Source organism: Equus caballus, chromosome 8, assembly GCF_041296265.1.
Source record: "Equus caballus isolate H_3958 breed thoroughbred chromosome 8, TB-T2T, whole genome shotgun sequence".
In the NCBI taxonomy this organism is placed as follows: Eukaryota; Metazoa; Chordata; class Mammalia; order Perissodactyla; family Equidae; genus Equus; species Equus caballus.
In genome coordinates, this window is record NC_091691.1 from 31,672,277 (window position 1) to 31,697,338 (window position 25,062).

Consider the following 25,062-nt stretch of genomic DNA (forward strand, 5'->3'; position numbering starts at 1 on the left):
AGCCAGAATGTGCTCGAGTCAGTTCTGCTTGGGAGCTGGAGCCGAGCTTCCAAACTCAAACCCCACCTTCACCCACGTCCTAACTTTGGGGGAAATACTGAAACTTTGTGTGCCTCAGTTTCCCCATCTGAGAGAAGGTGACAGTGTCTCCCTCACTGGCTGTTCGGGGCTGAACGGGACAGCGTGCGTGATGCTCGGGATAACTGGATCTTGTCATTATTCGCCCTTTTGGCAACACACACAGTTGAACGTCTCCTGACACGGGGTTCTGGGTCTACCCCCACCCGAGGAGATCAACATCTTGGCTGCTCTCACCAGGACGAGTCACAGCCCCGATCACATGCCTCCGTGAGGATCTGAGACGGCAGCGGCAGCACAGTGGACACAGGCAGATGCGCCCACACAGGCACGGGGCTCGGGCGGCGGGGCGGCCCTGGAGCAGAGGTGGGGCTCGGGCAGCGGGGTGGCCCTGGAACAGAGGTGGGGCTCGGGCAGCGGGGCGGCCCTGGAGTAGAGGTGGGGACAAGGGCCAGCGGGGCTGCTGCAGGATGACCAGCGAGGGCACCTGCCGAGCAGCCGGGGTGTCTGCAAGGCTCCAAGCGGCGGGGACTGCTGCTCCCTGGCCCAGCCTCTTGGGCCACGTGAGCAGCGCTGGACACTGAGTCAGGGTGGGTCAGACCCATCCTCGAAATTGCCCTCGATGCTCCAGGTTCACCCAGCACAGTGCTGGGGCCTCCTGGCTCCTCCTGGAGCCAGGATGAAGTCAGAGCAGGATGGGGGCTGGGAACCTGTGGGACCCACACTGCTAAGAGGCTTCCCACTAAACCCCAGACCCCTTTCCAGCCATAGGGCCTGGGTCTGGGGCAAAGTTCTGGGCCAGGAGGAGCTCCCTTTCTGGGGTGGAGGGTGGAGTGAAGAATGTGAGTTGGCCCTGATTGAGTACCAGTGGGGTCCTTGCTTCTAGGGTCCTTCTGACCCCAAAGAGCCCCAGGTCAGGACCAGAGAGGCTGGAGCTGGGTCCCCAGGCCTCCAGCAGCTGGCAGGACCCTCAGAAGAGAGAAGATGGAGAAGGGTTAGACCCCAGGGGTGTGATGTCTGCAGGACCTGAACACTTGTGTTGTCTTTAATCCTCATCTCTCCGGGTGGCTGCTCTGCAGGCCCAGAGGGGCTCACTGTCCTCTCCTCACCAGCTGCCAGGACAGTGGAAGGAGGCTGCCCTGAGCTCCGCAGCCCCGGGCAGAGGACCGTGCCCCACACCCCTGCTCTCAGGGGCAGCAAGTGCTTCCTACAGCCCTGGGCAGTGCCTACGGCTCCACGTCTCTGGTCTCAGGGAGAGCCCATGTGGGGATGGACTGCCAGCCTGGTACAAGTGTGGGGCTGACAGCCTCATGTCAACTGGGGCCCTGGCAGAAGAGTGTCCCCCCTGGGACCAGACCTGCTTTCCTGGCCTTCCCCCTACTCCAGCCATTCCAGGTACCTGCTTCCCATTCTCAGTGCTTGGCTTTGCTCACTCTGTGGGATCTCCTCCCATACCCACCCATCCATCGATCCATCCACCCATCCATCCATCCCTCCACCCATCCATCCATCCATTCATCCACCACCCATCTATCTATCCATCTATCCATCCATCCACCCATCCATCCATCCATCCATCCATCCATCCATCCACCCATGCCTCCATCCATCCACCCATTCATCCACCCATCCACCCATGCATCCATCCATCCACCCATCCACCCATGCCTCCATTCATCCATCCATCCATCCACCCATCCACCCATCCATCCATCCATCCACCACCCATCTATCTATCCACCCATCCATCCATCCATCCATCCACCCATGCCTCCATCCATCCATCCACCCATCAACCCATCCATCCATCCATCCATCCATCCACCCATCCATCCATTCATCCATCCATCCATCCACCCATCCATCCATCCATCCATCCATCCACCACCCATCTATCTATCCACCCATCCATCCATCCACCCATCCACCCATGCCTCCATCCATCCATCCACCCATCCACCCACCCATCCATCCATCCATCCATCCATCCACCCATCCATCCATCCATCCACCCATGCCTCCATCCATCCATCCACCCATCCACCCATCCACCCACCCATCCATCCATCCATCCATCCATCCAACCACCCATCCACCCATTCACCCATCCATCCATCCACCCACCCATCCATCCTCCCACCCATCCACCCACCCATACATCCATCGATCCGTCCAACCACCCATCCATCCATCCACCCATCCACCTATCCAACCACCCATCCATCCTCCACTCATCCATCTATCCATTCATTCTCTCACACATCCTTCCTTCCCTCCCTTCCACCAATCCTGTGAACAAGTATTTACTGAAAACCTATTATGTGTCTGGCATTATGCTTTCCATTGTCCAAATCCCACCCACTTTCAACTCTTTCTCATTCTTTGCCTTTGCTCATATTTCTGAGGACCTACAATGTGTCAGGCACTTTGGAAAGCACTTCACACATATTATGTTGTCAGTGGAGTTGAGCGAGAAGGTCAGTGGACTGTGGATAAACAGAAATGAGAACAACACTTATCAAAGTCGGCCATCACCCTCACTGAGCAAAACCCATGCGCCAGGCATTGCTCCAAGAGCTTTCCCAGTCTCCTCGCACTTACTTCTCACAATAATACCACAAGGTAAACACTACTTCATCCCATCTTACGGACAAAGACACCAAGGAGCAAGGTCACTAAGTAGCCTGACCAGCCGCAGAGGGCACGGGTGGCTCTGGGTTCTGACCCCACGCGGTCTGGCTCAGCAGCCAGTTTCAGCTGCAACGCTCTGCTCCTACCAATTAAGATAAGCTTGTTTGCTCCCTGCGTCCACTGCTAAGTGCTCAAGCAGGAGGATTATTAACAGGCATTTTCCACAATCTGCTCAAAATAGTGTGAAAATAGTCTCTGTATAACCCAGGCGCTTTCTGTTATTTTCTGAAATAAAATCGAGGCTTGCTGGGTTTCAGATGGGGGCTCCACACAGAGCTGATATGACACAACTATGCTGTTAAAAATAAAAATAGTCCCTTTTTGCTGTAAGAGGCAGGAGGTAGAATGCCCTGGCCACTGATCTGGCTGAGCTGATGTCTTCTCAGCCCGTCTCCGGGGAGGCAGTCCAGGGTGGGGACCCTGGAGCCAGACGTGGGTTCAAATCCCCCCTCTACCTCGCCCGAGCTCATGGGCCCTGGTCTCCTCATTGTTGAGCTCAGGCGGAGAGACGATCTCCTTACAGGAGGCTGTGAGGACCAGGCGCAGTCACAGAGCACGGACCTCCACCTGTTTGCCATGACCACCAGCTGTGCGTGAACCGCCCTCAGAAAGGATTCCAAGCAACCTCTCTGCCAGGGCTGTGGGTAACCCTGCCCCAGATCTCGCTCAGAAACTGAAGCCTGGGAGGGGTCTGGCTGTGGGAAGGAGGGAAGCCCTTCACCCTGAGAACGTTCTCCAGGGCGGCAAAGCTTCCACGGCTGAGGAAAAGGATGACAGGGAGCAGGGAAGACGACAACGACGGTGCCTGAGAAGCCGCAGCATCCAAGGAGAGAGGAGGGGGCCCAGGTGGCCAGGCCACCCCCACCACAGCCCCCACCCTTGAAGCCTCCTGGGCCCTTCCTCAACCTCCCCTCCTGTCCCCTGAAAGACCCGTGAGTGGAACCACCCTGGGGGGAGCAGAGGCCTGAGACCAGGCCAGGAGGTGACAGGGCAGGGGCAGCCACAGTCCCTCTCTGGAGGCTCCCAGCACCCTCTCCTCGTCTCCCGCTGGTCAACACCGACCATCCGTCTCCACCTTCCAGGACGGGCTCTCAACCTCAGTGACCCACTTCATAACACATCTGTAACGCCCTTGATCTGAAACAGGACGTACAGATCACACGTAACCAGACACACACTTCCTTCTAAAAATCCATCTAATGTAGAGCTGCACCTAAAAAAGGAAGGAAGGCAGTTTGTACTTCTCTCCCTTAGCCGATGACCTTGTTTCCCGCCTCCCCGAGAAGATGGAAGAATCTGGAAGAGAAGACACGAGCTCCCACCCCCATGTCTTGCCTGCTGCCCCTTCGGAACCACCTCCTGGCCCCGGAGGAGCTGTCCGCGGTGCTGGCCAGGCCCCGCCGCCCTGGAGGGGCAGGGTCTCATCCCCTCCCCCACTCCATGGGGTGCTCCAGAGTCTCCTCCTCCCTCCCTACAAGGAGAGAACTCCCCACTCCGCTGGAGGAGGCCCATCCACATCCACGCTGCCCTTTTCCCACCTTAGAAGTAACACCCTCTGCCAGCCCCACCTCCCTCCCAGGACCGACCCTCATCTCTCCCTCCTTTATGTCTCTGGTTCTCAGCTGGCGGGGGAGGTGCCCCAGGCGACATCGGGCAACATGTGGAGACACTTGTGGTTGTCACAACTGGCATCTGGTGGGTGAAGGTCAGGGATGCTGCTCAACTTCCCACACTGCCCAGGACAGCCCCACCACAGAGGATGACCCAGCCCCAAGTGTCGCCAGGTCAGCAGGCCTGCCTTACAGCTGAGCCCGGTGCTGCTGTCTCTAACTGCTCGTCGCCCCTGCCCTCTACCTAACTGACCTCATGCAGCTCACCTCCCGCTGCTGAGCCAGCTGTCAGTCTTCAGTCCTCAGTGCCTCATCAGAGCCCTTGGCAGCACTGGTCCCCTTGGTTTCTGGGATGAGACACTGGCCTGCCTCGCTTACCCACAGCTGTTCCTTCTCATTTCCCAGGATCCTGCTGTCCCGGGTCCCAGGCCTGGCCGATCTCCTCTCTTCATCTACACTCGCTGCCTGGTCCAAGGAGGATCATAAAGCCTTGTGGTTTCCAACAACTGTGTGCAGACACTCCTGCTATGGGCTGAACTGTCCTAAAATTCAGGTGTTGAAGCCCTAATCCCAATGCGACTGTATCTGGACAGGGGCATGGGGAGGTCGTTAAGGTTAACTGAGGTCGTCAGAGGGGCCCTAATCGGATAGGACTTTGGAGGCCCTGGGGATGAGCGCACAGAGACAGGCCATCTGCAAGCCAGGAAGAGCGTTCCCACCAGAAACCAGCCCTGCTGGCAGCTTGGTCTCAGACTTCCAGCCTCCAGAACTGCGAGACAGTGAATTTCCGATGTTTAAGCTGCCCGACCTGTGGTGCTTTGTTACGGCCAAACGAGCCGACTAATGCAGCCCAGAATGTGCATTCCCAGCACCCCCTCCTGGATGCTTAGGGGCACTCTGCTCAGGACCCCGGCACCAGCGGGGCGTGGGCTCTCTCCCTAGACCCCTGCCTGTCACAGCCCCTCCCTCAATTTCAGTCTTCACTTACAAGTCACAAGTCCTTCCTGAGGCCGCCCCTGGGCACCTGGAGAAGATGCCGGGCCCCCACACACTCCACCCTCCCTGCTTGATTTTGCTCCCGAACATCGACCACCACCCAGCAGTCTGTGCAGTCTGCTTACCGTCGTCGGAAGAATAGCGTCTCCCTAGGACATTCACATCCCAGTCCCAGAACCTGGGCAGATGTCAGGTTCCGTGGCAAAGAGAATTAAGCTCACTAATCAGCTGACGGTGAGATGGGAGAGGAGCCTGGGTTATACAGGTGGCCCCATGTAATCATCAGAGTCCTTAAAAGTGGAAGAGGGAGGCGCAGAGGAGAGAGAGGAAGGCGTGCCCGCGGAGGAAAGGCACACGGGGTGGACGCTGCTGGATTCAAAGATGGAGGACAGGCCACACGCCAAGGACACCGGTGCCTGAAAACCTGGAAAAGGCAAGAAAACAGATTCTCCCCTGCAGCCTCCGAAGGGAGTCAGCCCTGAGGTCATTTGGATTTCGGCCCCGAGAGACCTGGGTCAGACTTCTGACCCCAGAACTGTGGGAGAATTCATTCGTGTTGTTTGAAGCCACTCGGTTTGTGGAAACCCCTTCCAGCGGCCACGGGAAATTAAATCTGTTTTTCTTCCTGTCTCCCCTCTCCTCCGTGGACACAGGAACCGTTGGAGGGAGACGGTACACTTCTCGGTGGCTGTGTCCTTGGCATCTTTAGCTCCGCCTGGGCCACAGGGGCACTCAGCCCAATGCAGCCCAGAATGTGCATTCCCAGCACCCCCTCCTGGATGCTTAGGGCCGTCCTCCCTCACTCAGGGCACTCTGCTCAGGACCCCGGCACCAGCGGGGCGTGGGCTCTCTCCCTAGACCCCTGCCTGTCTACCCCTGAGTGTTTGCTGAGAGAGTGAAGGACAAGCTGACTTCAGCCCAGGGGGCGCAGCGGGCCAGGACTCCCCCGGAGACGTGACAAAGGACCGAATGAGTAACCAGGGCTTGGCCCCTGGGTGGAACCCTGTGGGGTGACTGACGGCACCGTGTTGTCCCGGGGGACACAGCTGTGTCTGACTTTTGGGTAGGTTTTGAACAAAGCACTTTATAGCCTTCAGGGGAATACTCTGAAGGTGGACGTATTCTTGGAGATTCAAGTTTAATACCGTGAAAAAAAATTGTTTGTGTTTATGTGAAAAAGAGTTGGGTTTTCATTTCTGGCTCTTCATCTACACAGATGTCCCAGTCGGAAGTCATGCGGCCCCTGTGGCGTCCCAGCCTACTGGTCACCAAATGCTGAGGTGCCCACCACACGTAACAACAAGACCCCCGCATGACCAGAAGAAGCCGGGATGGCGCCACCTCTGGAGCATCACTCAGGGCGGACGCCAGGCCGAGGGGTCACTGCCAGTGTCTCCACTGAGACTCCGGAGCCAACGCTGGACCCTCCCTCAGGGCCCTCACGGTGGGGGAGGCGGGGCTGCGGGGGGTCACGGGGAGGACCTGGCCTCAATGTCTCAAGGGGGGTCACCCTCCACAGGGCCCAAGAGATGCCAGCAGGCCTGGAAGAAGGCATTTATCACAAAACTCTAGATGTGCGTTGCATTCTCGGACCACACCGCCTGCGAGAACCAATATTTCTGCAGACTCCATTATCTTCTTGTGAGCAGCACAATCGCAATGCACACCAGCGTTAGAGTTAGGAACTTGTCATATACAAACATCTAAAACAGACAAGATCCTGGCAAGCCAGCTTTGAGATTTTTTTCTGTTTTTTAATATACCTGGAAGCTCACCAACCAGCCGTGGCCTGAACCCGTCCCACCCTCCCAGAGTCCCCGTACAGGCGAGTCAGCCCACACGACTAGGACCAGCCCGTCCCAGCTGCCTGTCCCGCACCAGCCCTGTGTCCAGCTCTGGGCAGGCCGCCCCTCCGCCCTGCAGCCAAGACCCACTTCCGACCAGAGCAGGGAACCCAAGGAGGGAGGAGGGCCGCTCGGGGCCGCTCGGGGCCACTGGCCGGGGGTGAGGACTCATCGCAGCCCTGGCGCCTCGTGGAGCTCATTATTTCTCTGGCACACTGCCAGGGCCTGGGACTGCATTTTAAGGAACGATTGTACTTGGCTTACTTCCTTAAAAATAAAGCGCCAACAGCAGAGGCTTCTGAACAGGCCTCTCTGGGCGGGACCTGAGGGGCCAGGCCAGGCGAGAGTGTGCAGGATGCGAACCTGACCCAGGGGGAGAGGCGGGGCGGGGCACGCAGGGAGGCGGCCCAGAGGCCAATGCCTGCTGCCTCCTTTCAGGGCCTGGAGGCAGGGCCACTAGGAGCTACTGGCCCCTCGTTCCCTAGTCTTTTGGGTCCAGCCCCCAGTCCCTGGACCTCAGGCCTCCAGGGAAACACATTTGACATCCAATCAGTGCAAGAACACGCATATGGCATTCACACGTGCTTGAACTCTTGCAAGGACAGCTAGCTTTGAGATCACGAGGGAGCCTGGAAGTGCAGGCGCCTGGTGCCCAGACCTCCGCGGGTGGGTCCCAGGGTTAGACTGTCACCCATCCCCACACTGTTCGAGCACTAGCTACGTGGAGCTTCCAGCCTACAGCGGTCACCGTGGGGCCTGCCCACTTCCGACCAGCTGGCAGGCTCGATCCTGCTGGGCATCCACACTCTCCTACGCAGCCGTGGGGGCGGACCCACAGCCTCTCCCCAGCCCCGCTCTACCCAGCTCCAGCCTGAGCGCAGCTCGAGGGGCTTCTGGCCTCTAACAGGTCTGCGGGCAGCAGGCCTCGTTCACCTGCCACATAGTCTCATCCACACATGTCGCCGGAACAGCGGGAGCCTCTCCCTGGGGGAAGGAGGGCAGAAACAGAGCCTGAGTCTCTGCTGGCGCCCCAGACCCAGCGACTCACCCCGTGACCTGCTGTGCGACACGCTGTCTATTGCTGGGCCAGGCAGTTTAGTTTCTTGGCCCGTTCTTTACTTGTTAGCTTTTCCTTCAAGCCTCTATCCTGATATGCACACGTGCCCGCATGTGCCAGCATCACACACTCACCGAATGTCACCTGGCGAGCCTCCCAGCTGAGCAGCGTGAGAGGACACATGTCCAGTCTGGGCCTCAGCGTCTACTTCCTCGATTTCTATGGACACCTGTCTCTGCCCCGTTCTCAGTGTCCTGTGGTTTAGATGAGGCTGACTCTGCTCCAGCACCCGGGGTCAAATAAAGCTGATGCTCCCAAGCGTGGGGAGACAGGAAGGGGCGGTCTGGCTCCCAGATGTGCCATGGGCCGGCCCCATCTGGTCTCCCCTTCATCCCTCCTGCGGCCCCGCAGACCACTCCATTCACATTACTCAGCAGTTTCCTTAAATTGACTCACTTTTTAAATTAAAGGAATTTGCTTTTTAAATATATGATACATTGCAACCAAGAACGGGAGGCCTGCACCCTTTGTCCAAAATATCAATCAACAGAGGCTGAAAACAGCGTGTGGTTATTAAAGCCTCTGGATGCGTCGCAGCCTGGGGACGGCTCAGTCACGTTGTAAAGGGAGACGGCGGTTTAGGGCACGTGAGAGGCATGCCGGCCTCAAGTCGGGACTGTCTTCTCGGTGCGATCAAAAGGCCAACGGGGGACGGACAAGGGACAGGTCCTGGAGTGGCCCCCAACAGCCGGCAGGACCTGCACTTTGTCCATTGTGCCGGAACGGTGACGACCCCCCACTCAGGTTGACTCCTTTCACCCATCAAGGCTGCTCTGAGGTTGGTGCTCTCACCATCCCCACTACACAGATGAGGAAACTGAGGCTCAGAGACAGTGAGTGACTTTCCTGAGCCGGTGGACCGTCAAGCTCTCAATGGAAGGCAGGGGTCTCCCCAGGTGATTTGCCCCCAGGCACACTAGGTCATGTCTGGACGTTTCTTGTGCCACGGCGTGGGGACTTCTGGCATCTAGAGGGTGGAGGCCCCGGATGCTGCTCGACATCTTATCAACATCCTGCAATGCACGTGGCAGGAATGATCTGGCACAGACGTCAACTTCAGTCTACTGAGAATCCCCAACTGAGGGCCCACGTCAGATCACAGGTGGGGTCACAGGCAGAGTGCACACAGGGTCATCCCTCAGGATGCTGGGGACATCATGGGGTCCTGGCTCAGCAGCAGTGCTGTGCTCCAGGATCTCACTGGTCCCGCAGACCCAAGTGGAATCATGGATGTGCTTTAAACCCAGCCGGCTGGACAAGAGGCAGGTGGTTCCAGGCGCTCCTGGGATCAGAGCATTCACGCTGTCGCTCCCCCACCCACGAGTGCACCCCAGTCCCTCCAGGGCCCCTGAAGCTGAGGGAAGCGAGTGGCCCTGCCTGCCTCCCCAACGCCACCTCGCACGCACTCCTCCATCACCCTCTCCACTCACAGCCAGCCTCTCGGGTCCCACGTGGGGCCTTTGCACCCCTGTGCTCTCCCTGGACGCCCTTCCCAGGTCCCCTCACAGCTGCTCCTTCTCGTCCTTCCCGTCTCGGTCATCAGAGAGGAGCTCCCTCCCGACCACCTCCAGTCAGTGTCCCGGGGCGCCGGGACAAGCACCAACCACAGCGGCCCAAACAACATCCCTTGTCCTCACGGGGTCTGTGCCGGAGTCTGAGCCCCGCGTCAGGGCGGCTCTCCCTCTCGAGGCTGCAGGAAGGGCCCCTCCTCCCTCGTCCAGCTCCTGGTGATGCCGGCTCATTGGAGACCCTTGGCTTGTAGGTGCACCCCCATCTCTGCCCATCTTCACGTGGCTTCTCCGCCGTCTGTATCTCCCTTCTTACAAGGACGCCGTTGTCCTCATAGGTCGTTGGATTTAGGCCCACACGGCTCCAGGATGACTTCTTCTCCATCAGGTGCAACTGCAAAGACCCTATTTCCAAGTAAGGTCACATCCTGAGGTTCCGGGAGGACAGGAATTTGGGGGGATGCTACTCAACCCCGTAGGGCACCTGCAGTCTTACCTCCTTCACCCCCATCGCTCTCCACCACTCTGTCTTTCATTGAGTTTATCTCTGCCTGAAATTGCCTTATTTGTGCTACTCGTCCATCACCTGACTTCTCCCCAGGGACGTCAGCCCAGAGAGGCAGGGACTGCTGTCTCCTTCATCCTGTGTCCTGATTCCACATCAGGACCACGGCAGGTGCCCACTAAACGTGTGGATAAGTGGGACTTCACCTTCACTCAAGGAGCGGAGACCTTCAGTGTCAGGAGTCGGGCCTGAAGAGCGAGTTCCTGCGCATGGAGGCCCTGGCCTCACTGGTGGGGGAGACGGGTGTTTGCTACAGGAGACAGCCTCCCCTCCTCTCTCCCGACTCCTGTCGCCTCCTCTTTACAATGTGTCCTCTCCTGTTCCCAGATGTCGCAGGACGTCCCGGGGAAGTGGACCAGGGTTTGTGTGGCCTGGGGTGGCCTGTGGGTGTGAGCCGCCCGCCCTGCACCTCCTGGAGGACGGGCTGGTCCTACTTCTGTGCTGAGAGATAATGCAGCTCCTGAGAACCTTCTTGACAGCCCAGCAAATGAGTTTCTCCTTCCTGTGAATGGCAACTGTGGGGGGTGGAGGGCCGTCAGATGCACAGGACACCGGTGGTCACCATGCTGGGTGGCTGGGAAGCCTACCCCAATCTCTGCCCTCCTGGGGGAGCTCCTGGAGGGGAAGCTGGAGTCACAACTCAGTCTCTGGGCCACCTCGCCTCTCTCTCCATCAGCACCCGCTACCTTTCCTTCCAGGTATCTGTGCTTTTCCAGAGTAGAGCAGAGAAGGGACGGAGCTGATCGCAAGACTCAGAGCCCATCCTGGGCTGTCTCCAGTGGGGCGTTGGGTACAGAGAGGTATAGACACTTAATTTGTTGAGCTTCCAGCCGATGAAGGATAAACTGTCCTTTCAGGAAACAGAGCCGAGCTCTTGAAATATGCAGATTGCTGAGCTGAACTGTAAATGTGATCACTTAGCCCTTTCACCCGAGTCGGGATCATGGCCGCATGAATTATTCCTAGAAGCGTGGCGGCTGGCCTGCAGATGTGAGTCTCGGATGCAGCCCGCCCATGAGGTCCACGCCCCCCAGGCAATCAAAGGAAGGGAGTGGATCGCAGGGCGAAGCTTGGTAGCGTCTCATCTTCCCCAACGCAAAGGTCCAGGTCTGCACACGCTCACCTCCGTGTCGGGAAGTGGCCTCAGCTGTTCTGGCTCCTCGGTGCACCCCATGGAGGAGGAACACAGGCAAAGAAGAGAGAGCAGCCAGAACCGAAGGCTCTGAATCCTCTGCGAGTGCACACATAGCGGGCGGGGCGGGCGGGAAGGCAGCCCCTGCACACAGCCTGCTGCCCTGCAGGGCGTCGGGTGGGGCGGGAGCACGAACTATTTTTCCACTTTTCGCAGTAAATCAGCCTCAGTGGGGGAGCTGTGAAACAGACGCAGGGGCGAAAGGCCAGCCGATCAATGACCCGGGGGAAATGGCCAACCAATTAAATGCTGCGGCCATTTGGAAGCCAGACCTGCCAGGAACTGTGATTAAATCTCAAGCAAACTGCGGGCATTTTCCCGGCTACGACGACTTTGACTGTTGCAATCAGGACATTGTGACTCGAAGCACATTCGGGGGTGAAGATGACCAACTCGAGCTGGAAGGGCCCCTGGAACCAGCAGGAGCTGGCGCTGGAGCGAGACTCACAGAGGAGTAGGGAATGCTTCCCGGCGGCCCGCATGCCCTAACAAGGGGCCTGTTAAAGTGTTTCCAAAATGGAGCTGCTTATGCTTAAAAGAAGCTGGGAGACCCCCCTCGGGAAACCAGCACCTCCCACGCACACAGGGGTTGCAGGGTTGGGTGGGCTGGGACAGGGGCCCTGTGCAGTGGGGAGTGTTCCAACGGGGACAGCAGGTCCTCCCCGGCCCCGGAAACCTTCAATGCTCAGACTCCCAGCCACCCTTCCCTCAGGACACTCCTCTGCTCCCACTGTCTGTTTTTCTCCTCCCTTCATCATTTACACGGTGCTGACGGGCACCCACCTTGTGCCCGGGGTACGGGCACGCCCGCTGTCCTCATGCAGCTTGTGTTCTCATGTCACGTTGGAAACCCCGAGCGAGCCCACGGCCTGCCGCCCATGGCGGGTGGGGGATCTTTGGACAGGCTCCCTCAGATTCAGCCGCTCCGCTGTGGCATCTGCCTATTGGTAAAGCCAGCACCGTGGGAAGACCGCCCACCGAGACACTCGTCCTCTGTGGCCTGAGGGGCCGCACCAGCGTCATTTAATGACCAGGCGTTCGCCCCGCATCCCCTTTCTCACCTCCCTGGGGCCTCTCTGTCGAGTTCAAGCAGGATTTTTATTATTAAAACTCACTGTGCTTAGGCTACTAGGAGGATTTTGGCTTCCTGATCTGAAATCCGGGACTGCACTCCAGTGGATGCGCCCTTTGTCAACCCGACAATCCACTTCCCACTCCTCACAGCCCTTCCTCAGTCCCCGACCGTACTGTCCCCTCAGGCCACTGCTCTGCTGCAGACCTGGGCTGCCCAAGGCCTGGGGCCAGAATCCTGGAGGAACAGCCTGAGGATAGGATTTTTGGCAGAAAATGGACACAGTGTTAAACCATTGACTCAGACATAGTCCCTTTTAAAGTCTGTCTCAATCAGCTGATTTCCTCAAGGAGAAAGCCTTGTTTCGTGCTAGTATACCCCCTACACACGCCCTTTTAACAAAGGGAGACAGGTCTTGGGCTCAGAGCCTCTGGTGACAGCGAGGTCTTGCTGGAATTAAATAGCACGATTTTGTTTTCGTTGTGTCCATTTGCATAGTCACCTCCTACTTATGGGTATGGTGGAGATTTGCAATTGCCTTTTAAAATAAATTTATTTTAAGCAAAAACGATCGTTTCAAGAAAGATCCACTCATTCACTCATTCGACTAATATTTGTGGGGCGCCAACCTCTGTGCAAGGAACCACCCTATGCTCTGGGGATTAGAGCCAAGAACAAGACAGACAGACATTCCATCCTCAGATGAAAAACAGGGCAGGGGTCACACACAAATGTGGTAAAAACAGTGCCAGTCGTATGTGAGTTTCAAGAGAGCGTTGTTGTACGCGAGTTGGAGAGAGAGGGGAGTGGCGAGCACTGTCTCCCCGAGATGGGCCGGTGGCCGTCCCAGCCCGGGGGTCTCTGGCCGTGGCCTGGTAGACCACAGTTGGACCTTCTGATATTCAAACTTAAACTTTTAAGAATGGCAGGAAGGCAGATCATTCCGAAGCAAGTACCACTTTCAGTGCTGCCTCCACTAACTTTCTAAACAACCTCGGCGGGTCGTGGTGTCTCGGGGCTGTCAGCTGTTCCGTGCGTAGGACGGACCCACCGCTGTGACCTCTAACTGTATCGGGCACTGGAGAGACTTGGGCTGGGGTAGGTCAATCTAGAGGGACCTGAGGCGCGTGTGCTCTGAATTTTAGAAATTACCTCCCTCAAAAGTAGCCAACCAGCCCAAACCGAAACCTCACCCTCCCACCCCAAGCTCCATCTCAGAGTCACGGCTCCTAAGGGTCAAAAGAGCGTGCCCGAGGCAGGGAAAGAGAGGCGGCCGGTCAGGCCAGACGCTGCTCCGAGTTGGTGCGGGTCGCACTCACCGAGGGAGGCCCTGTTAGTGGTGATTACCTGCCCCTGGTTAACACCCACAACTGGCACGCAGAGCCACATGCTTTGACCTTGCAGAGGTCAACATCAAATCCTAGAAGCAAACCCTGGAAGCTCCCGGAGCTCAGGAGGAGTCTCCCCCTTCCCACTGCCAGGGATTTGCCCATTTTCTTGCAGAGCAGACAAGCGAACGGGGACATTTCTGTCCCTTTTCCTTCTCATGGAGCTTAGAGAGACACATCCAGCGTTCTGAGCCCTGCCGAGCCGCTGCGCACGCAGAACCACGGATGCTGCGCTCCATGTACAATTGGAACACTCAGAAGGATGATTTCTGCCTATAAACGTTTTTTCTTGCTTTGAGCACTGAGTTTAGAAGCAAACTCTCATGCACATATAAGATGGGACTGCACTGCGTTTCCTTAGAGAATATTTTCTCCTGGGTCCTGTGAATTTAACAGGTCTTTGCTGAGGTCAATAAGGCATCCCAAACAAAGGTCACTGGACCAGCCAAAGACAGGGCATGGGGAGAAATGGGAGAAGGTCCTGCTTCTGGCCTTCACTCCCTGGGGACGTCCTTCCCCTCCCACCAGCTCCCTCCAGCCTGGAGAAGAGCTCCAGGAAGCAGCCAAGGCAGCGGACATACAAGTGACAAATCCACTTTGTTCTGGGTTTCTCCTCCTCCTCTAAACTCGGCTGGATTGGTGTGGGGTGGGAACTCCCAGGAGTCCATTTCGAATTTCTTGGACCTGAAGCAGAGCAGACAGTGAAGGAAGCGGTGGCTCCCCTCCTTCGGGAGGTGCTCTCCTTGCTGTTGCTCAGCCGCCCTTAACACGGGGAGTCAATCTGCGCCAGCTCAGAGGGCTAAGGACAGCTCTCAAATGGCTTCTCGTGAACAAATGTCAACCCCACTCCTGGACTGTGCCCTCCTTAGGGACCAACCTCGGATGTGGGTTGGATTGGGGCTCCCTTGTCATTTCCAGGAACAAACTGTGAATGCCTCTGGGGTGAGGCACCGTGCTAGGCCCATGGCCTGAGGGAGGGTGTAACACGGCCTCGTCAGCACAGAGTGAGGGGGGAGGGAGACAGAGACACAGAGACACAGAAAGAGGCAGACACACAGAGACACGGAGAGATACAAACAGAAGGAGAGAGACAGAGAGAGGGAGAGGCGGGGGCAGCTGGAGGAAGGGGTGGGCAGAAGAAGGAGACAGGCAAACGGAGGAGGAGGAGGAGATTCAGTGAGGAGGAAGGAGAAAAGATTTGAAAGAACAAAAGAGAAGAGTAAGAGGGATGGGGATAGGAGGAGGAAAAGAGAGGAGGGAAGGAGGGAGAAGCCAGGACAGGAGAGAGGCTGGGGGGCTGAGGGGGATGCCCCACTTTCCCAGAACACTTCCTCATCTCCCATCAGTGTTGGGAAAGTCGCTGGAAGGTCCTGGCTTTTCTGCCACTGGGAACCCCGGCTCCTCCTCGCCGGATGGTGAGGGGGGAACACGGCTCTCAGGGCTGAGCTGGCCGTCACGAAGTTACACAACCCGACGTGCTGCCAATGTTTTTATATAATCCTCCAGTTCTCCCCATAAAACAGACCATAATGCCCTGACAAATACACTCCAGTAAAGCTCTGCTATTACCAGGCATGCCGCCCGCCAGGAGACGAATCACACGGCGGAATGGCCGAGTGGTGGTAGAACTAAACTTTCCTCCCCTTGCGGCTTCAGCTGAATGGGGGAGATCAGAGAAGCCACAGAGCCCGTCAGGAACGCTCGGGAGGAAAACCAGGAGTCCTGGGGGTGGCAGGAGAGCACTTGGGAAGTCAGAGGATGCTCTGCTCTCCGAGCAGGTGGGCGGGTGAGGCTGCGGACGGTTCCGCACCCCATTGTTGCCAATCCTTGGGGTTTCAGCTGCTGCTGAGAGGCAGATGGGCCCCCTGAAGGAAACCCCGAGAACACCTTGCGTCAGGCAGGGCAGCACGCAGACCCAGCCCCGGCTGTGCAGCCGGCTCCAGACGCCTCCTCCCGGAGCCTGTTACTGACGCTTCCTGAGGAGTTTGCTGGGGTTGCCAGTGCAGAAACCAGAATAGCACAGAACAGAAGGGAAAAGCCCGGTAATGAGGTAAACACACAAACTTTCCCTTCCTCCTCGTCCTCGGCAGAGCGAACCGAAAAGCGGCAGTCGCTCCTTCCCTTCCGCTGCACCCCGAACTGGGAAAGACTCCTTGCACCAGCGGCTGCCATTGGCCCTGACCCTCCGTGACCCTCCGTGACCCTCAGGGGTGGCCCACACCTCACACAAGGAGCCCACTACCAGCATCCAAGGACTCTGGGCTCCCAGGCGGCACAGCCCAGGGTCCAACTGGGTAACTGACACCTGCCAAGCCCCGCTAGACCCTGACTCTGTCCATCCACCAGTCACGGCTCACAGCCTCGAGCTTGTTCCACATCAGCACTTCCTGAGCGAGCCCTGAGCTTCCCCAGGACTGGAGGCTGCACAGGCCCTGTGGTCACAGGGGCACCTTCCCCACCAGCGGTAAAGAGCCCCGTGTCAGCACCCTCTGAAGGGCAGCCCCACCTCGGCTCTCGCTTCAAGGAGGGAGGGGAGTGAGTCCAGGCGAGCCCTGACGCCCCCAGCTCCTGGGAAAGCACGGCATGCCCCTCACTTGGACCAGGGCTCTGCCTGCCCTTGGCGCGTGCCACAGAACCTCCAATTTAGAAGTTCTCTCGAGTCCTCTTGGGGAACAAGTTGACATCATTTTGTGTGGGCAGGGGGTCCTCAGGTGTCCACTGGGTGACTGAATTAACCAATGGTCACCCAGGCCCACGCCCTCTGCTGACAGGAGCCCTCTCTCCTGTCTGCCTCCTATCGATGCCTCTCCAAGTAACAGGAGTTCCATCCCAGGCCCAGTGACCGACAGGCGCCTGGGATCAACGTGGGTTCCAGCAGCTGGGACACAGGGCAGTGTCCAGAGCATAGGGACAATCCTCCTCCCACCGGCCCTCTGCCCAGCCCCTTTGTCCTGAGTGGGACACTGGCTCGGCTCACCATTCAGCTGGTTGTAGACCACCTCCTCTAGGTGGTCCAGGCGCTGCAGGATGGCTTCGCGGTCCACCAGTGCGCCCACCTTGGCCTGCCGGCTGCGCACACGGCGGTCGGCGCTGCGCACAATCTGCACCAGCCCCTCCGAGCGGTCCTGCAGGCGGCAGTACACGGAGAAGAGGATGATGCCCACGAACACCAGGATGTTGACCGTCAGCAAAGTTTTGATCTTCCTGGCCACCGCCATGAACGCGGCTGGCAGCTGGGGGCTGCCTCACCCGCGGGGCATCCCCGTGCGCCCTGGGGCAGCAGGAGCCTCCGCCCGGCCCGCCGCTTCGGGGACCATGAGCCAGCCCGGCTCCCCGCGGGGCCACGGGGGTGCCGGTGGGGGTCTGCGGGCGGGGTCTGAGGGCGGGGTCTGCGGCCGGGAGCTGTCCCTTCAGCACCACCCGCGCCCGCTCAGCGCGCCCCGCCGCCGCCCGGGGTCCCCGCGCGCAGGAGCTGCCCGGGGCCGCGGGCGCAGGGGGCAGCTGGCATCCTCCGCAGAGGGGCGCGGCCCGGTCTTGGGGGGGCGGCAGGAGCGGGCCTGGGGGCCGGGAGAGGCGAGGGAGGCGCGGGCCGGGCGGGCGCTCGGGCTGGCGTGCGGCTCCTGCCCGCCCCGCAGCCACCGCGCCGGTGCGGAGTGACGCGGCCGCCCGGCCCATCAGCATGCACGCGGGGCCTCGGCGCGCTCCCGCCCGCCCCACGGGGACCGCCCCACCCACCCCACCGCGGGGCGCAGGGTCCCGCGCTCCCGGAGCCCCGAGCCTGGCCGGCCCGGCGGGCGGGGCGGGACAGGGCCGCGCGCTCTGGGGACCCAGACCAAGGGCATCCAGGCGGGCGCGGCGGGGCGGAGCGCGCGGGCCTTCCCTCCCCTCGCCCCCTCCCCCAGATTCCCTCGGATAAACCCTGACCTCCACCCGAGAAAGCGAGATCTAGGGGAGTGCCTGGTCAGGGCGGTGCTGTCTGCGCGTCTTCTGCGGTGGGGGAGGGGTGCCTTTTCGTGTTGGAGGGGACACAGCAGGGTCAGAGCCACTTTGCTGGTCTCCCCTCTTCGCCAAGCCAAACTGAATCAGCTCCCTGCCTCCCTCCTTCCCTGTCTCTGGTCCGCGAGCTGGGAAGAGCTGAGTTCAAGGCTGGTGGACAGGCTTGAGATTCACTGGGACACAGGGGCACCGCAGGGCTGAACCCAGAAAGCCACCAGGAGCGGGGCGCCAGGTGCTCCAGGTCGTGGTCTGCAGATCTCAGGGGAGAGCAACCCCAGCTGACCCCACCCCGCCCCAGCTCTAATCCAGCCCCAAACCCTCATTTTTCACAGGACGCAGCCAGGTCCAGAGAGCGGAAGAGCAGAGTCCCAGGGCCTGGGAAGCTGAGTGCCAGAAGGCAGCGGTTTCTGTCTGTCTGCTTCGTGCTGCATCCCCAGTGCCTGAAACAATGCCTGACACTAGGTGCTCAGTAAACATTTGTTGAATGAATAAACGATGGAACATTTATCAAGAGCTGACTTTGCACTGGGCCCTCAATATACAGAGACCAGTAAGACAAGGTCCCTTGGGCATCAGGGAGTGCTTGGCTGTATGTGTGCAAATGTGTGTGTGTGCATGTGTGATGTGTGTGCATTGTGCATTTGTGTGGTTGTGTGTCTGTGTGTCCATTTGTGAGTGTGTGGAGGCACTCTGGGGTCTTCTGGCTCCTAGTCCAGTGCTCTCTTCTCCAACACACATCTCCTGGCCTCAGGCGTCCAGCCCATGCAGCTTCTTTGTCTCTTAGCAGACACTGGCCAGAGCTGAAAGGTCCATTTCTCCTCTTCCTCATCAAATCTTTCTTTTCTGTCTCAGGAAATTCAAAGGACCACTGGGAAGGACCCCACAAGTGGGACTTGAGGCCCACTGTCTACAGTGTTTACCAAGTAACTCACCTGTTCTAAGCGGAGCTGGGAGTTCCATTTGTAACGATCAGTTCCGGAGAGTCCACGGTGTGTCAAGTTTGATAAACACGGGTCTGTTTCTGATAAATAGCCGTTCCCATGTCTCTTCTGAGGAAACACTGCGTTATTCTGCTTATAAAATGCCGGGTTGTGAGCTGTTTCCCCGTTTTATGAGGAGAGCTTCTATAATAAGAATACAAACAGCTAACATCTACGCAGAGGTAAGATTTTTCCAGGCATTGTTCTAGGTCCTTTCTGGAGATTGACTGATTAACACTAACAGCAACTTCTGTTACCTCATTTTATATCTGAGGAAACTGAGGCTCACAAGGGTGGATGCCTTGCCGAAGGTCACGTCAATGGCAAAGTGTGGATCTGGGATCCAAGCCCAGACAATTCGGCTCCAGAATCAAATTTATTAACCACTGTCGCTCAAGAAAAAAAACCAAGCACTTTTCATTATGTGTTTATTGAAAGTGATGTTAAAGTGGTTTTGCTGGAGAAAACATCATTTTGTTCATGTAACTGCATTTTACTGCATTCTAAAATTTAGTAGGAAATGATATATCCAAAATATGCATCAGTATTCGGCTCCATTTCATTCGGAACACAAGCACATTGACGTGGGCTCTTTGGGGGCACTCTGCCAGGAGGGGTGCGTCTGCTGGCCCAGGAGACCAGGGCTCGTTTGATTTTTAAAACACGCTGAACGCTCAGCTGTGAGCTGTGCTACAGTAACACAGACGCGAGGTGGTGCCCTCGGCAGGGAGGCAAACCCTGTCTGGAGCACCCGAGTTAGGAATACACGTGTGCACACCCCGCATGCCCTCCACACCCCCTTCTCCCCTCTGACAAAGCCTGGCCTCCAGGGCTCCCTCGGCAGCCGGCCCTTGGAAGCCCCAGCACGCCTGCTGTCCAGGGCGCTGATTTGTCGGTGAAGGGAAAGCCCTCACTGGCATTGCACATGTCACCTGGGGAGGCATTGGCTGGTCCTGGGCAAGTCACTCCCTGCAAGCCTTGAGGAGGGCAGGCATTCGTGCTGCTGCAGGGGGAGGAAGCAGTAGAAACATGGGGGGACCCCAGTGAAGGGAAGTTTGTGTGTGTGTTTTTTTTTTTTTGCTGAGGAAGATTCTCCCTGAGCTAACATCTGTGCCAATCCTCCTCTTTTTGAGTGTGAGCTGCCATAGCATAGCCACCGACAGATAAGTGGTGTAGGTCTGCACCCAGGAACCAAACCCAGGCAGCTGAAGTGGAGTGGGCTGAACCACCAGGCCACCAGGCCTGGCCCTGTTCTTTAATGTCAATGAACTCCAACTCTGTTGGGAGTTTAGCCTTGAGACTACGCTCAGATCTGAACAGAATCCGCTCTGAGCTGGGCCTCGCTCTTTCCTTGGACCACAAACTGAAGCTCAAGAGCCACTAAGTGGTCCTTTCCTGTCTCTTGGAAAGGACGGCATTTGGGGTTCACGATTCAGCCCGGGCACACGGCACGCCATGTGTACTATCGAAATGTATCAGTCAGGACAGGCTGGGTTACGTTGTGCTTACAAACCACCCCCAAATCTCGATGGCTGGAACAATGTGGGGATACTTCTTGTTGTGTCCCCTGGGGGTCACAGGGGAGTTCCGCTGATGAGGCACTTCGGGACCCAGGCTTCAGAGAGCAGCTGCCTCAGATACTGCCAGTGGCTGTGCCAAGGGGAGCAAGGAGCTTAGGGCCTCCTGCTGGCATTAAATACCCAGCCTAGAAGTGATGTTGGCTATTTCCACTCACAGCTTTTTGGCCAGAAAAAGTCATGTGGACCACCCAGCACAGGCGGGGGTAGGAAGTGACGTTCTGTGGGCGCTCGCACAGGGAGGACTGAGCACGTCCTGGTGAGCAGTGCTCATAATGTGCACAGCAACCTCCGGAAAATCAGGATTCTATTCCAAACTCACCCCACACTCCCAAATACCAGGCTCCCCAGGGCAGCAATGCGCGATTATTGTTAAATTAGAAGTTAATTCAACATTTTATACAAAAGAAGATTAGAGCAGCAAGAGGACTGGGCGGTGAGTTCTGGTTTGGACCAGATTCATTGATGAGGTTGGCGCTCCGGCATCTGCTTCACTTTCCTGAGCCAGATCCTCTGAGAAGTGAAACTTGAGCTTCTGAATGACGGCCGGTGTCCTCCTCCTGGAGACTCGCAGCTGGAGGTTGTGCGGGCCAAGTGCCTGCTGAGTGATTGACCTCCAGACGCTGAGCTGCAGGAGCACATCGACAGCTCCAGTTCACGCTCAGAGACGGAGTCAGGGCCTGACACCCCAGAATCCAGAGCCGGATCTGACTTTAAGCGGCTTTAAAGAGTCGACAGAGTTGTGCAGTCTGTTTACCTGCTGCGGAGTCCACTCCTGGATGCCCACCGCGACAGCTGGCGGGCCGCAGCCCATTAACTCCGCAGATGAGCACAGCAGTCCTCAGGCGGGTGACAAGGCTGGCGGTGCGCTGAGAGCGGGGGATTCCAGACCTGCCAGCCACGCGCCACCTGCCTTCTCCAGGCGGGAGAGGGGAGTCCCAGAGAGTCAGGACACGGAGAGGTGGTGCCCAGCCGAGAGCGTGCGGGTAGGGGGTGGGGGAGGAGAGAGGGAATGTGTGTGAGCGTGAGTGTGAGCGTGTGTGAGAGAGAGAGAGCGGAAGGAGGAGGAGGAGAGAGAGAACTTGGTGGGGAGTGGCATAGAAGGGAGTAGTCATCAAAACAAATTTTTCTGCTCTTTTCTCCCCAAAGGATTCTCAAAGCTGGTGGCTTTGAGGGCTCTCTCATGGCCCAACTGCGTCATCGCGGTGCTGAAGCTGGCCCGCTTCCTGAGGTGGTGCAATGACACGGTGGTCAGTCCCCGGCAGGAACCGTCAGCAGGTTCAAACGCCTATCCTTGCCGGTCTCTTACGTAGAACAGGTTTTTGACTTTTAATTCACTTACCAACAACTTAGAGTGCTGCCGTGTGCCGGATGCTGCTCTAAAGCCCCTACAAATGCGTTCACTTACCCTTCACAGCAGCCCTCCAAGGGGGACCGTCACCACACTCATCTGTAGACAGGAAACAGGCACAGAGAGGTTTCATAACTGCCCTAAAGCCACACAGGTAGGGGAGATGGAGCTGGATTCAACCCAGGAAGTCTGGCTCCAGAGCCCAGCTTTAACTCTGCTCTAAGCTCCCCAGTGGCCCATGAACTACCCCTAAATGTATTTTCTTTGGCTGTACTGAGGATGCTGACTCGTCCCTCATCACAGGTGCTTGGGCAGGTGAGTCACTAATCCTTCAGGGTGGTCAGAGCACCGCCAGGCCACAGCGGTGTGTCATTAGATTCATCCAAACTGAGGTGGGGCTTGCGGGCGGGCCGGGCTCTGCTCCTCCATGTCTGGGGCCCTAACGCGCAGCAGGAGGTGGAGACCACGCAAAAGCCAACAGCTGGGATCGTTGGAAGGTTCTTTCACTCTCGTGTCTGTGGTTGCTGCCAGGGATTGGCCGGGCTGCCAGGACACCACCTCCGCCCCTCCGCCCACCCCTGCCCCTCCATGAGGCCTGGGCGTCCTCACAATGTAGCCACCAGTTCCAAGACCAAGCCTTCTGATAGAGCCAGCCGTATCTTCTGTTGTGACCGAGGCTCATAGTCACATAGTGTCACATCTACCACCCAGATTCAGGGGAGGGACACAGCCGACACCCTGGGAGAAGGGTAAAGAATTCGCCAACGTGTTTGGGATCTCTCCACCTGGGGACCTCGTCCCTGACTGACGAAATGCCTTCTGCCCTTTCAGTCGGCGCCTCCCCGCCGTCAGAAGCAGCGGATATTCTGCTTCAAGTCTGGCTGTGTGTGGGGCCAGGGGTCTCGCTTCTGTGGGCATGGATCCTTGACTGCATTTAAGTTTTAACAACTATGTGACCCGAGCAGGTGAGTCTAGCATCATAAACCCTGGACCAGGGTCCCAGGAGGGCAGACAATGCTGCTGCTCGCCCAACACCCCTCCTTGACATCAGAGCCTCAGCTTTTTCAGAGAGCGACAGCTGCCTCTTGGCCACAAACGCCTTTTTCAGACCAAGAAGTAAATCTTGATTAGTCTGAACCAACCTGCCATAGGTCACGGATGATGCTGTGGGCTGAATGTTCATGTCCCCCCAAAATTCTCATGCTGGAATCCTAACCCCCAAAGTGATGGTCTTAGAAGCACCTTTGGGAGGTGATTAGGTCATGAGGGTGGAGCCAGGATGGGATATGGAAGGCGCGGGCTCCACCTATCCCTGAGGCCCAGGGGCATCGCGACGAAGGCCCCTTGGGGTCAGGGCGGTCAGGCCGGGAACCAGCGCCTCCTGGGGCCTGGGGTTTTCAGAGAACAGACCCCTCTGAAGGAGAAGCTGCCATGAGGGACGTGGAATGGCCACCTCCTCAGAGGGAGCGCTTTGGTGTCTCTCTGAGCCATCGGGAGAATCAGCTCAAAGCTTGCTGAGAGCGTTTTGGCCACAAAGGCCACTGCTGGCGGCTCCTCCTTCTGTCAGAGGGAAAAAGAGCCCCCAAAGTGGTTTTCATTTCTGTCCACTCTCGGGCCTGGAATAGAGGTCAGCCAGCTTGCCCGCCCTGGTTCAGGTCCCTTGCAAGTCTTCTCATAACCTGGTTTGACTTGAAAACACCCCCCGGGGCTCAGGGCCCACCAGTCCCCGGATCCACAGCTCAGGCTTCGCATCTGTCCCGGCAGATGAGGCCCCACGTCTTCACGGAGGTGGCGTTTCTCTGCAGCAAAACCAGCAGGACATCCAACAGCCACGCCATGTGACCCACGTGGCCGCCACGGCCCTGTGTCAGTGGCCAGAGTCACGGGTGCCGTCGCTGAGGCTCCTGGAGCGGCACAGGCAGTCACGATAGGACCGGAGCTCCCCGCGTGGATGACCCAGGTCGTTTTGCAGAAGGAACAAGTGGAGCATCTCCAGGTGAGGAGCTAATGCTGGCATGGAGTCTGGCCCCCTCGGACCCAGGACGGCTGACGCCGGGCTATGCAGAGCAACAGTGCCGAGCGCTGGCACGGCCTGAGCAGGCACCACCACGGATGGGGATGGGACGTGCCCTGGAGCAGGGCCCACAGGGGCGACGGCCTGGCTGCCCGCTGCACAGCATCCCCTGCTCCTCTCCAGTCGCTGCTCCTCCGGCTCCTTCCAGGCCTCTGCCCTTGTCCCCCGACACTGAGGTCCCCGAGGAGTGGACGCCTGCAACCCTCCCTCACACCCAGCAGTCCCCGTTCTGCATCCGTGGCCGTCCGACAGCCGCCTCCTGGGCCAAGGACGTCATTAACCCAGCGTCACGCCTGAGTCCACCATGCACACATGCAACACACGCATGCACACCCTCGTGCACATGTGTGTGCACATGCACAGACACACGCCCAATAAGGCACACCTGTAGACACAAGCAAGTGTGTGTGTGAACACGCGGACACACACAGTCCCTCACAGTGCTTGTTGTTTGGGGTTCACGGCCTCCAGTGGGACCTCTGCGTGCCATTTCTATCTTGTCCACCCTGGAGGGTGTCGTCCACTGCTGTGGACGGTGGCGCCCCTGCCCCAGGACATGCTGGCACTGAGACCTGCCCCGACTCCAGCTCCTGGCGGCACAGCTGTACTGGGGCCTCATTTGGAGACAGGCTCTTCGCAGAGTAATTGAAGTGGGAATCTCCATGTGAAATTGTCCTGGGTTAGGGTGGGCCCGAAGTCCAGAGGCTGGTATCCTGAAAAGAGGAGAGGAAGGGAGTGATCGGAGCACGTGGAAGGCAGGCTGTGAGGACAGAGCAGAGAGCGGGTTGCAGTGTCCACAGCCCGGAGCTGGACAGGCAGGAACAGGCTCTCCTCGGAGCCTCGGAGAGGACTCAGCCCTGGACACCCGCCTCTCGGACCTCCGGCCTCCAGACTCAGAGAGGATCAATTTATGTTCTAAGCCGCCCCATTTATGGGAATTCGTTGCAGCTGCCTCAGGAGACGCAACCAAAGATTTTAAAACAAGATCCAAATGTGAACAGTAGAAACAATTAGCATCATGAG

General features: G+C 58.0%; 1 protein-coding gene across 3 annotated transcripts in view; it reads right to left on the reverse strand.

Annotated features, from left to right (window-relative positions):
- The window catches only part of GALNT9 (polypeptide N-acetylgalactosaminyltransferase 9), a 98,346-nt gene extending 80,659 nt beyond the window's left edge, over positions 1 to 17,687 (reverse strand). For all 3 annotated transcript variants that reach the window (XR_002809813.2, XR_011441417.1, XM_023647374.2), the window contains exon 1: positions 17,039 to 17,687. Coding sequence is in view for 1 of the 3 variants with exons in the window: in XM_023647374.2 (XP_023503142.1) it covers positions 17,039 to 17,279 (241 nt within the window). In the remaining 2 variants the exon portion in view is untranslated. The remainder of the gene's footprint in view (positions 1 to 17,038) is intronic.
- Between the last annotated feature and the right edge of the window lie 7,375 nt (positions 17,688 to 25,062).